Raw genomic sequence first — 13,887 nt, 5'->3', positions numbered from 1 at the left:
TTATCTGGCTTTGATATGAGGGTGATGTTGGCGTCATAGAATGAGCTAAGTAGCTTTCCCTCCTCTTCAATTTTTTTTTTAAATTTGAGCAGGATTGGTACTAATTCTTCCTGGAATGCTTGGTAGAATTCATATATGAAGCCATCTATTCCTGAGCTTTTCTCTCTTGGGAGGTTTTTGATGACTGATTTAATTTCTTTACTTGTCATTGGTTTGTTGAGGTCTTTAGTTTCTTCTCAATTCAGTGTAGGTTGTTCATATGTTTCTAGGAAGATGTCCATTTCTTCTGAGTTGTCCAGTTTGCTGGCATGTAGTCACCCATAGTACCCTTTCATTGTCTCTTTTATTTCTGCAGGGTGAGTAGTAATGTCCCTCCTTCTGTTTCTGATTTTATTTATTTGCATCCTCTCTTTTTTCGTCAGTCTAGTTAAGAGTCCTCCATTGATTTTATTGATTTTTCTCAAAGAACCAACTTCGGGTTTTGTAGATTCTCTCTATTGTTTTTATGTTCTTAATTTCATTTATTTCTGATCTAATCTTTGTTGTTTTTTTCCTTCTCTTTGCTTTGGGGTTAATTTGCTGTTCTTTTTCTAGTTCCTCCAGGTGTGCAGTTAAGTCTACAATTTTTGCTCAGTCGTCTTTTTTTTTTTTTTTGCATGGGTAAGCACTGGGATCAAACCCAGGTCTCCGGCATGGCAGGCAAGAAGAATTCTGCCACTAAGCTACTGTCGCACCGCCCTCATTCTTTTTTAATACAGGCGTTTACATTTCCCTCTCAGCACTGCCTTTGCTGCATCCCATAAATTTTGACATACTGTGTTCTCATTTCATTTGCCCCCAGATATTTACTGGTTTCTTTTGTAATTTCTTCTTTGACCACTGGTTGTTTAAGAGTGTCTTGTTTAGTCTCTATATATTTTTTAATTTTCCAGCTCTCTGCCTGTTACTGATTTCAAGGTTAATTCCATTATGGTTGGAAAAGGTACTTCATATAATTTCAGTCTTTTTAAATTTATCAAGATGTCTATCCAGAGGAATGATCCATGAGCATTTGAGAAGAATGTATATTCTGCTGTTGTAGAGTGCAATATTTTGTAAATGTTTGTTAATTCTAGTTTATTTATAAGATTATTCAAGATCTCTATTCCCTTATTGGTCCTCAACTAGATGTTTTATCCATTGATAAGAATGATTTATTGAATTCTCCAGCTATTATTGTAGTGGTATTTATTCCTCCCTTTAGTGTTGCCATTGTTGCCCTCATGTATTTTGGGGCTAGGTACATATATATTTATGATTGTTATTTCTTCTTGATGAATTTCCCTTTTATTAATATATTGTGCCATTCTTTGTCCCTTTTAAGTGTTTTACATTTAAAGTCTAAATTATCTGATATTAGTATAGCTACTCTTTTATGATTGTTCTTTGTGTGGAACATCTTTTTACATGTTTTCACTTTCGACCTTTTTTTTGTCCTTGGGTCTAAAATGAGTCTCTTATAGACAGCATATAGATGGATCCTGTTTTTTTAATCCATTCTTCTAGTCTATGTTTTTTGATTGTGGCGTTGAATCCATTAACATTCAGTATTATTACGATAAAGGCAATACTTCCAACCATTTTGCCCTTTGAATTTTATATGTCATTTCTTATTTTTCCTGTTTTTCTTTTGGTTACCCTTACTTTTAATCTTCATTTCTATATTCTCCTCCAAACCTCTATCTCCTGTCTTTTCCTGTCAGTCTGTAACATTCTCTTTAGTATTTCTTATAGAACAGGTCTGTTATTCTCAAACTCTTTCAGTGTCAATGATTATCTGTAAATATTTTAAGTTTGCTCCTAATTTTTGAAGGACAGCTTTCTTGGACATAGAAGTCTTGGCTGGCAGTTTTTCTCTTTCATTATATTAAATATATCATACCATTGCCTTCTTGCCTCCACATTTTTTTCCTGAGAAATCTGCACTTAGTTTTATTGTGTCCTTTGTTTGTGATGGATTGCTTTTCTCTTGCTGCTTTCAGAATACTCTGTCTTTTGTGTTTGACAGTCTGATTAGTAAGTGTCTTGGAGTAGGTTTATTTGGACTCATTCTTCTTGGGTTATGTTGTGTTTCTTGGGCCTATTAAATGTGATGTCTTGCGTAAGAATTGTGAAATTTTAAGCAATTATTCTTTCTGTTCCCTTTCCCTTCTTTTCTTCTTCTGGGATACCCAAAGCATGTATATTTGTGCACTTCATATGTTATTCAGTTCCTGCCAGAATTTTTTAATCTTTTCCCCGTCTGTTCTTTTGTGTTTAAGATTTCAGATGTCTTGTCCTTTAATTCACTAATTCTTTCTTCTCCCTCTTCAAATCTGCTGTTATATGCATCCATTGTATTTTTCATCTTTTCTGTTTTGCCTTTCATTCACATAAGTCTTGCCGTTTTTTTTTTTTGCAAGTTTCCAATTTCTTGATGATCATCAAGTGCCTTCTTTATATCCTTGATCTCTTTTGCCACATTTTTCCTTCACTTGTTTATTTGATTTAGAAGGTTTGAACATCTTTAATTTGTTGTTTAAAGTCCTGTATCTCATCTGAAGTTTTAGTTTGTTCTTTTGATTGGGCCATATCTTCGTGCTTCCCGTATGACTTATGATTTTTTGCTAGAGTCTAAGCATATGATTTTTTTATTAGTTTATTCTGAAGGTCATATTTTCTTTCCTATCTAGGGTTTCTTTCTTGATTGGCTTTCTGTTCTAACTGTTCTTTGACATTTGGTTCAACTTACTCAAGACCTCTAGCATAGTTTCTATTTAGCTAATAAGAATTCTTTCAGCTCTTATTTTTCTGATTCCTTTCCAGAATGTATGGAATGATTTTTGGGATTGCCCTTTTTTGTGCAGTTGACTCATTCCCAGGAAAAAATTCTTCCTCTTCTCTCTTCCTCCTTAGGAATTGTTGATCTACTGTTTTGCTTTGATTTTTTTTTTTTTTTTTTTTGCCTCTATATGTTATTAACACTCTTTTTTTTTTAACCTCTAGCAAGTCTTACCTGGAGGGCTGATTCTGGCTCTTTCAGTGTCAATGATTATCTGTAAATATTTTAAGTTTGCTCTTAATTTTTGAAGGACAGCTTTGTTGGACATAGAATTCTTGGCTGGCAGTTTTTCTCATTCATTATCTTTTTTCTCTTTCATTACTACTGTCAGTTTTTCCAGACAAGACAGTTCCAGGACTCACAAAGCAGGTGTATCAGTATCAAGATTCTCTGGGAATGAGACCAGCAAAGTGCTAGTCTTTCCTGTGAAGCCTCCTGATTCTGTGCTTTTCTTGTCCTGCCCAGCTGATGGTGCTCTTCAGTCTGCTGATCCCTACAGGTTTAGGGTAGTACCATGCTTTTGATTCTCAGCTGACCCTGCCCTTTCTGGGGGTGTGTTTGAGACTGAGTGGTGGGGGTGGGGGTTGGGCTGGGGGAGTGGGAATCTACTTGCAACTGTTGCTGTTTTCCCAGCCCCTGGGGTCTCAGTTCTCTAAATAATAGCAGCTGCCTGTGTTGGGGCTTGCCCTCCTTTTCTTGGGGAGGAACTGCTCTTCAGCCCCCAGCAGGTTAGCCAATTTACAGTGACCCTCAAGCAGCCTTACTTCTGTCCCTGCTGGAGCAAGTTTTAGACAAAGGTTGAGCTCTGCTTTTTGTTGTTAGAAGGTGTTGCTGATATCCCAGCTCCTGGGATCTAAATTCTTCAGTGAAGTTGCCACTTGTGCTGGATCCATCTCTCCCATTTCTTGGGGGAAGATCTACCCTTTAAGGATCTATCTCTTCTGCCTGATAGTTACTTTGTCTCTCAGCCCTACTTCTGCCCTTGTCTGGGGCAAGCTAAGATCAGAGACTGCTAGCTGCTTTCTTTAATGGACTGCTTAGGAAAAAAAAAAAAGGAGCTCTTCTTAGAGTTGGACCCCAGCATCTCACATTTTCCAAGGAAGAGCCAGAGTTGGTATCTGGCTTTTTTTGCCCCTTTTTTGGGGGGCATAGCCCTTTTTCAGCACTCTGAGCTCAGCTAATACCAGAAACCTCTTTTTTACATCTGCTCTGCTTCTTCCCTCCTGGGAATGGAGTTGAAGTAGAACTCCCAGTTTTTTTCTTGATTGTATTGTAAATCTTTCTGTGCTCAGAGCTTTTTATTCAGCAGTCTGAATTCATTAATCAAATCCGAAGTTGGTGCCTGGTTCATTTCCTCTTCCTTGCTACTAGGAGAAAGGGCCTCTGTTTCCTACCAGGGAGTGACTCCAAGTCAGCTGGCTATGCCTGTGGGGGAAGGGCACCAGCCTCCACAGTGTGGAAGGATTTACTTACAGGATCTTTGCTGTGATTTATCTGTCTCTCTCCACACATTCCTTGCTGGTGTAAGAGGATCAGCTGGTCTCTGAAGTCTCCCAAACAGTTGTTTCAAACAGCTCCTTCCTATTTACCAGCTGCCTTGGAGGACAGACGAAACCCTATGACTCCCTTTGCAGCCATCTTCCTTCTCCTCCTTCCACTGTTCTTCCTTTCTGCTCATCTTGTATATTCTTTGCCCAGACCTGGAAACAGCCATTTTTTCCAAGGAATACTGGTTCCCTTTAGTGGAAAATTTAAAGACAAAAATATAGGTGCTAAGAGTGCTCAGTGTTGTGGGGTTTTTCCCATAAAAAATGCATTTTTTGGAAAAAGAATGAATCCTGACCTTATGCAGGTATTTCTGAATCAAATTCAAGATTATAGGCTTTTTATTAACATGTGGATTTTATATTTGAATGCTCTCTTCTTCTTATACTGAGTCTTAATTCCTAAGATAGTAACATAATTACTAACCTACAAATAATAAAATAACAAAACGACACTGATAATATTATAAATGTGCTATTGGATGCACATACCTTTAAAGATCTTACATTTTGATCTTAAAATCTACCCCAATGAAGCTGTATCCCAATAAGGTTGTACAGTTAAAATACTATGTTTCAAAGTCACTTGAAATAATTATTTTCTGAGTGTTTATGCCACTGATATTATGGTTGAATTCATTTGTTTCAGTTTTTTATTTTTTTTATAGTTTTTTTTTATTAATTAAAAAAGAATTAACAAAACAATTAGAAATCATTCCATTCTACATGTACAATCAGTAATTCTTAATAACATCACATAGTTGCATATTCATCATTTCTTAGTACATTTGCATCGATTTAGAAAAAGAAATAAAAAGACAACAGAATAAGAATTAAAACATTAATAGAAAGAAAAAAAAAAAAAACCCTATACCTCACATGCAGCTTCATTCAGTGTTTTAACATAATTGCATTACAACTGGGTAGTATTGTGCTGTCCATTTCTGAGTTTTTATATCCAGTCCCGTTGTACAGTCTGTATCCCTTTAGCTCCAATTACCCCTTCTCTTTTTTTTTTTTTTTTAATTAACGGAAAAAAAGAAATTAACCCAACATTTAGAAATCATACCATTCTACATATGCAATCAGTAATTCTTAACATCATCACATAGATGCATGATCATCAATTCTTATTACATTTGCATCGGTTTGGAAGAACTAGCAACATAACCGAAAAAGATATAAAATGTTAATATAGAGACAAAAATAAAACTAATAATAGTAAAGTCAAAACAAAACAAAACAAAACAAAACAAAAACCAATAGCTCAGATGCAGCTTCATTCAGTGTTTTAACAAGATTACTTTACAATTAGGTATTATTGTGCTGTCCATTTTTGAGTTTTTGTATCTAGTCCTGTTGCACAGTCTGTATCCCTTCAACTCCAATTGCCCATTATCTTACCCTGTTTCTACCTCCTGCTGGACTCTGTTACCAATGACATATTCCAAATTTATTCTCGAATGTCTCTTCACATCAGTGGGACCATACAGTATTTGTCCTTTAGTTTTTGGCTAGACTCACGCAGCATAATGTTCTCTAGGTCCATCCATGTTATTACATGCTTCATAAGTTTATCCTGTCTTAAAGCTGCATAGTATTCCATCGTATGTATATACCACAGTTTGTTTAGCCACTCTTCTGTTGATGGAGATTTCGGCTGTTTCCATCTCTTTGCAATTGTAAATAACGCTGCTATAAACATTGGTGTGCAAATGTCCGTTTGTGTCTTTGCCCTTAAGTCCTTTGAGTAGATTCCCAGCAATGGTATTGCTGGGTCGTATGGCAATTCTATATTCAGCTTTTTGAGGAACCGCCAAACTGCCTTCCACAGTGGTTGCACCATTTGACATTCCCACCAACAGTGGATAAGTGTGCCTCTTTCTCCGCATCCTCTCCAGCACTTGTCATTTTCTGTTTTGTTGATAATGGCCATTCTGGTGGGTGTGAGATGATATCTCATTGTGGTTTTGATTTGCATTTCTCTAATGGCCAGGGACATTGAGCATCTCTTCATGTGCCTTTTGGCCATTTGTATTTCCTCTTCTGATAGGTGTCTGTTCAAGTCTTTTTCCCATTTTGTAATTGGGTTGGCTGTCTTTTTGTTGTTGAGATGAACAATCTCTTTATAAATTCTGGATACTAGACCTTTATCTGATATATCATTTCCAAATATTGTCTCCCATTGTGTAGGCTGTCTTTCTACTTTCTTGATGAAGTTCTTTGATGCACAGAAGTGTTTGATTTTGAGGAGCTCCCATTTATTTATTTCCTTCTTCAGTGTTCTTGCTTTAGGTTTAAGGTCCATAAAACCGCCTCCAGTTGTAAGATCCATAAGATATCTCCCAACATTTTCCTCTAACTGTTTTATGGTCTTAGACCTAATGTTTAGATCTTTGATCCATTTTGAGTTAACTTTTGTATAGGGTGTGAGAGATGGGTCTTCTTTCATTCTTTTGCATATGGCTATCCAGTTCTCTAGGCACCATTTATTGAAGAGACTGTTCTGTCCCAGGTGAGTTGGCTTGACTGCCTTATCAAAGATCAAATGTCCATAGATGAGAGGGTCTATATCTGAGCACTCTATTTGATTCCATTGGTCGATATATCTATCTTTATGCCAATACCATGCTGTTTTGACCACTGTGGCTTCATAATATGCCTTAAAGTCCGGCATCGCGAGACCTCCAGCTTCGTTTTTTTTCCTCAAGATGTTTTTAGCAATTTGGGGCACCCTGCCCTTCCAGATAAATTTGCTTATTGGTTTTTCTATTTCTGAAAAATAAGTTGTTGGGATTTTGATTGGTATTGCATTGAATCTGTAAATCAATTTAGGTAGGATTGACATCTAAACTATATTTAGTCTTCCAATCCATGAACACGGTATGCCCTTCCATGTATTTAGGTCTTCTGTGATTTCTTTTAACAGTTTTTTGTAGTTTTCTTTATATAGGTTTTTTGTCTCTTTAGTTAAATTTATTCCTAGGTATTTTATTCTTTTAGTTGCAATTGTAAATGGGATTCGTTTCTTGATTTCCCCCTCAGCTTTTTCATTACTAGTGTATAGAAATGCTACAGATTTTTGAATGTTGATCTTGTAACCTGCTATTTTGCTGTACTCATTTATTAGCTCTAGTAGTTTTGTTGTGGATTTTTCCGGGTTATCGACGTATAGTATCATATCGTCTGCAAACAGTGATAGTTTTACTTCTTCCTTTCCAATTTTGATGCCTTGTATTTCTTTTTCTTGTCTAATTGCTCTGGCTAGAACCTCCAACACAATGTTGAATAATAGTGGTGATAGTGGACATCCTTGTCTTGTTCCTGATCTTAGGGGGAAAGTTGTCAATTTTTCCCCATTGAGGATGATATTAGCTGTGGGTTTTTCATATATTCCCTCTATCATTTTAAGGAAGTTCCCTTGTATTCCTGTCTTTTGAAGTGTTTTCAACAGGAAAGGATGTTGAATCTTGTCAAATGCCTTCTCTGCATCAATTGAGATGATCATGTGATTTTTCTGCTTTGATTTGTTGATATGGTGTATTACATTAATTGATTTTCTTATGTTGAACCATCCTTGCATACCTGGGATGAATCCTACTTGGTCAAGATGTATAATTCTTTTAATGTGTTGCTGGATTCGATTTGCTAGAATTTTGTTGAGGATTTTTGCATCTATATTCATTAGAGAGATTGGTTTGTAGTTTTCTTTTTTTGTAATATCTTTGCCTGGTTTGGGTATGAAGGTGATGTTGGCTTCATATAATGAATTAGGTAGTTTTCGCTCCACTTCAATTTTTTTGAAGAATTTGAGCAGGGTTGGTACTAATTCTTTCTGAAATGTTTGGTAAAATTCACATGTGAAGCCATCTGGTCCTGGACTTTTCTTTTTGGGAAGCTTTTTAATGACTAATTCAATTTCTTTACTTGTGATTGGTTTGTTGAGGTCATCTATGTCTTCTTGAGTCAAAGTTGGTTGTTCATGTCTTTCCAGGAACCCGTCCATTTCATCTAAATTGTTGTATTTATTAGCGTAAAGTTGTTCATAGTATCCTGTTATTACCTCCTTTATTTCTGTGAGGTCAGTAGTTATGTCTCCTCTTCCATTTCTGATCTTATTTATTTGCATCCTCTCTCTTCTTCTTTTTGTCAATCTTGATAAGGGCCCATCAATCTTATTGATTTTCTCATAGAACCAACTTCTGGTCTTAATGATTTTCTCTGTTGTTTTCATGTTTTCAATTTCATTTATTTCTACTCTGATCTTTGTTATTTCTTTCCTTTTGCTTGCTTTGGGATTAGTTTGCTGTTCTTTCTCCAGTTCTTCCAAGTGAACAGTTAATTCCTGCATTTTTGCCTTTTCTTCTTTTCTGATATAGGCATTTAGGGCAATAAATTTCCCTCTTAGCACTGCCTTTGCTGCATCCCATAAGTTTTAATATGTTGTGTTTTCATTTTCATTTGCCTCGAGGTATTTACTAATTTCTCTTGCAATTTCTTCTTTGACCCACTCGTTGTTTAAGAGTGTGTTGTTGAGCCTCCACGTATTTGTGAATTTTCTGGCATTCCGCCTATTATTGATTTCCAACTTCATTCCTTTATGATCCGAGAAAGTGTTATGTATGATTTCAATCTTTTTAAATTTGTTAAGACTTGCTTTGTGACCCAGCATATGGTCTATCTTTGAGAATGATCCATGAGCACTTGAGAAAAAAGTGTATCCTGCTGTTGTGGGATTTAGTGTCCTATAAATGTCTGTTAAGTCTAGCTCCTTTATAGTAATATTCAGATTCTCTATTTCTTTATTGATCCTCTGTCTAGATGTTCTGTCCATTGATGAGAGTGGGGAATTGAAGTCTCCAACTATTATGGTATTTGTGTCTATTTTCTTTTTCAGTGTTTGCAGTGTATTCCTCATGTATTTTGGGGCATTCTGGTTCGGTGCGTAAATATTTATGTTTGTTATGTCTTCTTGTTTAATTGTTCCTTTTATTAGTATATAGTGTCCTTCTTTGTCTCTTTTAACTGTTTTACATTTGAAGTCTAACTTGTTGGATATTAGTATAGCCACTCCTGCTATTTTCTGGTTGTTATTTGCATGAAATATCTTTTCCCAACCTTTCACTTTCAACCTATATTTATCTTTGGGTCTAAGATGTGTTTCCTGTAGACAGCATATAGAAGGATCCTGTTTTTTAATCCATTCTGCCAATCTATGTCTTTTGATTGGGGAATTCAGTCCATTAACATTCAGTGTTATTATTGTTTGGATAATATTTTCCTCTACCATTTTGCCTTTTGTATTATATATATCATATCTGACTTTCCTTCTTTCTACACTCTTCTCCATACCTCTCTCTTCTGTCTTTTCGGTTCTGACTCTAGTGCTCCCTTTAGTATTTCTTGCAGAGTTGGTCTCTTGGTTACAAATTCTCTCAGTGACTTTTTGTCTGAAAATGTTTTAATTTCTCCCTCATTTTTGAAGGACAATTTTGCTGGATATAGGAGTTTTGGTTGGCAGATTTTCTCTTTTAGTAATTTAAATATATCATCCCACTGTCTTCTAGCCTCCATGGTTTCTGCTGAGAAATCTACACATAGTCTTATTGGGTTTCCCTTGTATGTGATGGATTGTTTTTCTCTTGCTGCTTTCAAGATCCTCTCTTTCTCTTTGACCTCTGACATTCTAACTAGTAAGTGTCTTGGAGAACGCCTATTTCGGTCTAATCTCTTTGGGGTGCGCTGCACTTCTTGGATCTGTAATTTTAGGTCTTTCATAAGAGTTGGGAAATTTTCAGTGAAAATTTCTTCCATTAGTTTTTCTCCTCCTTTTCCCTTCTCTTCTCCTCCTGGGACTCCCACAACACGTATATTTGTGTGGTTCATATTGTCCTTGAGTTCCCTGATACCCTGTTCAAATTTTTCCATTCTTTTCCCGATAGTTTCTGTTTGTTTTTGGAATTCAGATGTTCCATCCTCCAAATCACTAATTCTATCTTCTGTCTCTTTGAATCTATCATTGTAGGTATCCATTGTTTTTTCTATCTTTTCTACTTTGTCCTTCACTTCCATAAGTTCTGTGATTTGTTTTTTCAGTTTTTCTATTTCTTCTTTATGTTCAGCCCATGTCTTCTTCATGTCCTCCCTCAGTTTATCGATTTCGTTTTTGAAGAGGTTTTCCATTTCTGTTCGTATATTTAGCATTAATTGTCTCAGCTCCTGTATCTCATTTGAACTATTGGTTTGTTCCTTTGACTGGGCCATATTTTCAATTATTTGAGCGTGGGCCATTATCTTCTGCTGGCGTCTGGGCATTTAGTCAGATTTCCCTGGGTGTCGGACCCAACAGGTTGTAAGATTTTTCTGTGAAATCTCTGGGTTCTGTTTTTCTTATCCTGCCCAGTAGGTGGCGCTCGTGGCACACGTTTGTCTGCGGGTCCCACCAGTAAAAGGTGCTGTGGGACCTTAAACTTTGGAAAACTCTCGCTGTCCGGGAGGTTCGCTAGCCGAAGCGGCTTGGAAGAGTTCTAGCCGGCCCGGGGTCCGAACGCAGGGAGGGTTGCTGGCCGCTGCAGCCCGGGAAAGCGCCCGTCCGAATTTCCTAGTTGGCCCAGGCGACAAGTGTGGTGGGAGGGCGCCAGCGGCAGTGGCCTGCCCGGGAGAGTGCACGTTCCCGGGGAGTCACGGGTTTGGAAGGGGCCTCCCCCACCCGTCACCATTCTCCGCGGCCTGGGGATTTCCGATCCAATTCTCTCAGTTGGTCCGGGGGGCCGCGCTTGGTGTGGGCGCCAGCCGCCGTGGTTTCAGGGGACCGCCTCTCCAATTTTCCCAGCCGGCCCGGGAAGGGGGAAGGGAGTTACTCCGGCCGCTTGCCGCCCCACCCGGTGAAGCCCGCGCGCCTTGGCGATCTCACCTGAGCGGCTTCTCTCAGCCAGCCAGCTGTTCCAGGATGGGGTACGCTGTCTTTTTTATCTCTGTTGTGGCTTTGGGCGCTGTTCTGTATCGGTCCTACTCCCCTAGTAGCTGTCCTGGAGAAGAAACTAAGATCCACGCGTCTTACTAAGCCGCCATCTTCTCCGGAAGTCCCAGTTTTTTTATTTTTAAAAATAAATTTTTTAATTGCTTTTCTGTTTTTCCCTTCATCATATTTTATAATTTTATAAAATTTTTAACTTGTGAGAAGGAAAGGCTGACCTATTTTTTTCCTGGTACTTACATTATTTTATTTCTTAACATTTAGATTTTTGATTCAGTTGAAATTATCCTGGTGTTTGGTGTGAAGAATAGATCCAGTTTTATCTTTTTCCACTGTGTATCCAATTGTCTCAATATCTCTTATTTAAAAAGTTATTCCCTCCATTTGAAATGCCGCCTTTTGCATATTTAAAATTTTCATTTGTGCAGGCATATATTTATAGTTTTCCTGTTCTGTTTCTATTGATATGTTATTCATAAACCAGTGCCACACTTTTTTGTTTTTTTTATTTTAGAGGCTTGATAATATCTTTTAATACTTGGTAAGGCAAGTTTCTTCCTCATTGCCATTTTTTTTTTTATCAGAGCTTTTTGGATCTTGCTGTTCTTCTAAAAGATCTTTATAATAAAGAAACTTGAGTTACTAGAAAAAATTTTTTTATTGGAATCACTGAAATGTTAAAATTAACTGAGGGAAAATTGCCACATTTATGTAGAGTGTTTTTTTTTTTGGTCCAAAAATATGGTATGACTTTCTACTTTCTAAATCTCCTTTTTTTGTTTTTGTTTTTTAAGAGCATACATTGTTTTCCATCATTTAGGTTTTGATTTTTAGTAAAGTTTATATCTAGTGATGGTACTATCATTAAATATCTTTAAAAATAGGGTACATTGTGGGTGTTGGCATTCATTCATTTAGCAAGTATTTATCAAATGTCTATGCCAGACATTGCTAGTTGCTTGGAATGAAATGATAAACTAAAATTCCTGATAAGGATCGTAGAGTCTGATAAGGATCGTAGAGTCTAATGAAGGACATTAGAAATGTCTGGGTGATTTTTATTCAGTGTGGTATGTGTTCTGATCGAAATCATAGGGGAAAAGTGCAAGGTGTATCAGGGTGTCTTAGTAGGTAGAGATATTGGAATAGCTACATCTTAGATTGTTTATATATGATAATACAATTAACACACTTTAAAGTAGTGGCATATAATATATCTGGCTCCCATAAAGTTGATAATAATAGTAGTGGTGGTAGAAGGCTTCCCAGAGGCGATCACTTCAAAACGCAGACCAGAAACAGTTGACTAGGTGGAGAGAGTGTACAATTCCAGGCAGAGGCTATCAGTGTGAAATTTCCACAGTGTCAAATAATTTACAACTACCCTATGAATGAGGAAAGGGAAGTAATAAAATGTCCTTTGTTGGAATTTCAATTGTTTTGGAGCATATACAACCACGATTCATTTTCCTTTTACATTTTATTCCTGTAATTCAGTTTCATTGTTTTATAATCGGAGGTGTGTCCCTTTACAATAAAAAGTAGTCAAATTCGGTAGAAGTCTTTAAAAATCTATCTAAATAGAAAATTGATTTTAATGTGGTATCACTTAACAGAAGTGTTTTTGAATTGGATCCTCTTTCATTACAGTTTATCTGTTTGCTTATTTTATTTTTGTTTTTTAAACATCTCTTTTTCCTTACAGGATGATAAGGTCAGATCCCTCCTCTTTAGCTTGATCCATTGTAGAAGTTCAATGACTGCTGAACAGGTTTTGAATGCCGAATGTTTCTTGCTACCGAAGGGAAAATCAATCCCAAGCCCAGAAAAAGATACTGAATATACTGAAAATGAAGAGGAAGAAAAATTTAAAATGGAGAATTTGGATAAATACAAGGAAAAGACAAAAAATGGTGAAGCCAATTTTGATTGTTAGATTAGTAGTCTTATCTTTTGTTGTTAAAGATGTTCCTTTAAAAAAATTTGGTTTGGTTAAATGAACAACAACAGCAAAGAGATCTGGAAGTGTTCCAGAACTAGTTGGGTTATGTCTTAGGTATTCAGTTAAAAAAAAATAAAAGATGTTTGGCTATGTAAACAAAATTGTTTGTGTATTTTGACATTTATTTTAATTTGAGGTGGTAAGGAAAGATTTTCTTTGTTTAGTTACTTTGGAAAATTACACATATAGGTTGTGATATTGGTAACAGAAAAGGTTATTAGATGTATGGGAAGTACTTACACATATTCTCAGTATGCTGACCAGCTGTTGTGACACTTTTGTTCAACAAATATTTGCTCGGCATCTGCTTTGTACCCAACTCGGGATATAAAGATAAAGAAAAAATCCTTAACGTTTATGAAGCCCATGTTCTATTGAGAATCTTAGAGATAGAAACAGGTCTTTACGGTACAGTATGGTATATTCAGTGATTGCTTGGAACAGAGCTTCATGGAGAGGTACCCAATCCAGCCTAAGGAAGAGGGATGTCAGGGAACGCTTTCAG

At 36.6% G+C, this 13,887-nt stretch overlaps 1 protein-coding gene across 8 annotated transcripts in view; it reads left to right on the top strand.

Moving 5' to 3' along the window:
• Positions 1-13,483, top strand: part of STK31 (serine/threonine kinase 31) — a 147,740-nt gene extending 134,257 nt beyond the window's left edge. For all 8 annotated transcript variants that reach the window (XM_077121577.1, XM_077121602.1, XM_077121585.1 and 5 more), the window contains one exon: positions 13,086-13,483. In XM_077121577.1, coding sequence (XP_076977692.1) covers positions 13,086-13,316 — 231 coding nt within the window. In that variant the 3' untranslated portion in view covers positions 13,317-13,483. The remainder of the gene's footprint in view (positions 1-13,085) is intronic.
• The last annotated feature ends 404 nt before the right edge of the window (positions 13,484-13,887 follow it).

This window comes from Tamandua tetradactyla, chromosome 1, assembly GCF_023851605.1.
Source record: "Tamandua tetradactyla isolate mTamTet1 chromosome 1, mTamTet1.pri, whole genome shotgun sequence".
In the NCBI taxonomy this organism is placed as follows: Eukaryota; Metazoa; Chordata; class Mammalia; order Pilosa; family Myrmecophagidae; genus Tamandua; species Tamandua tetradactyla.
The sequence above is the reverse complement of the archived record's forward strand: the minus strand, read 5'-3'. Positions and strand labels throughout refer to the sequence as shown.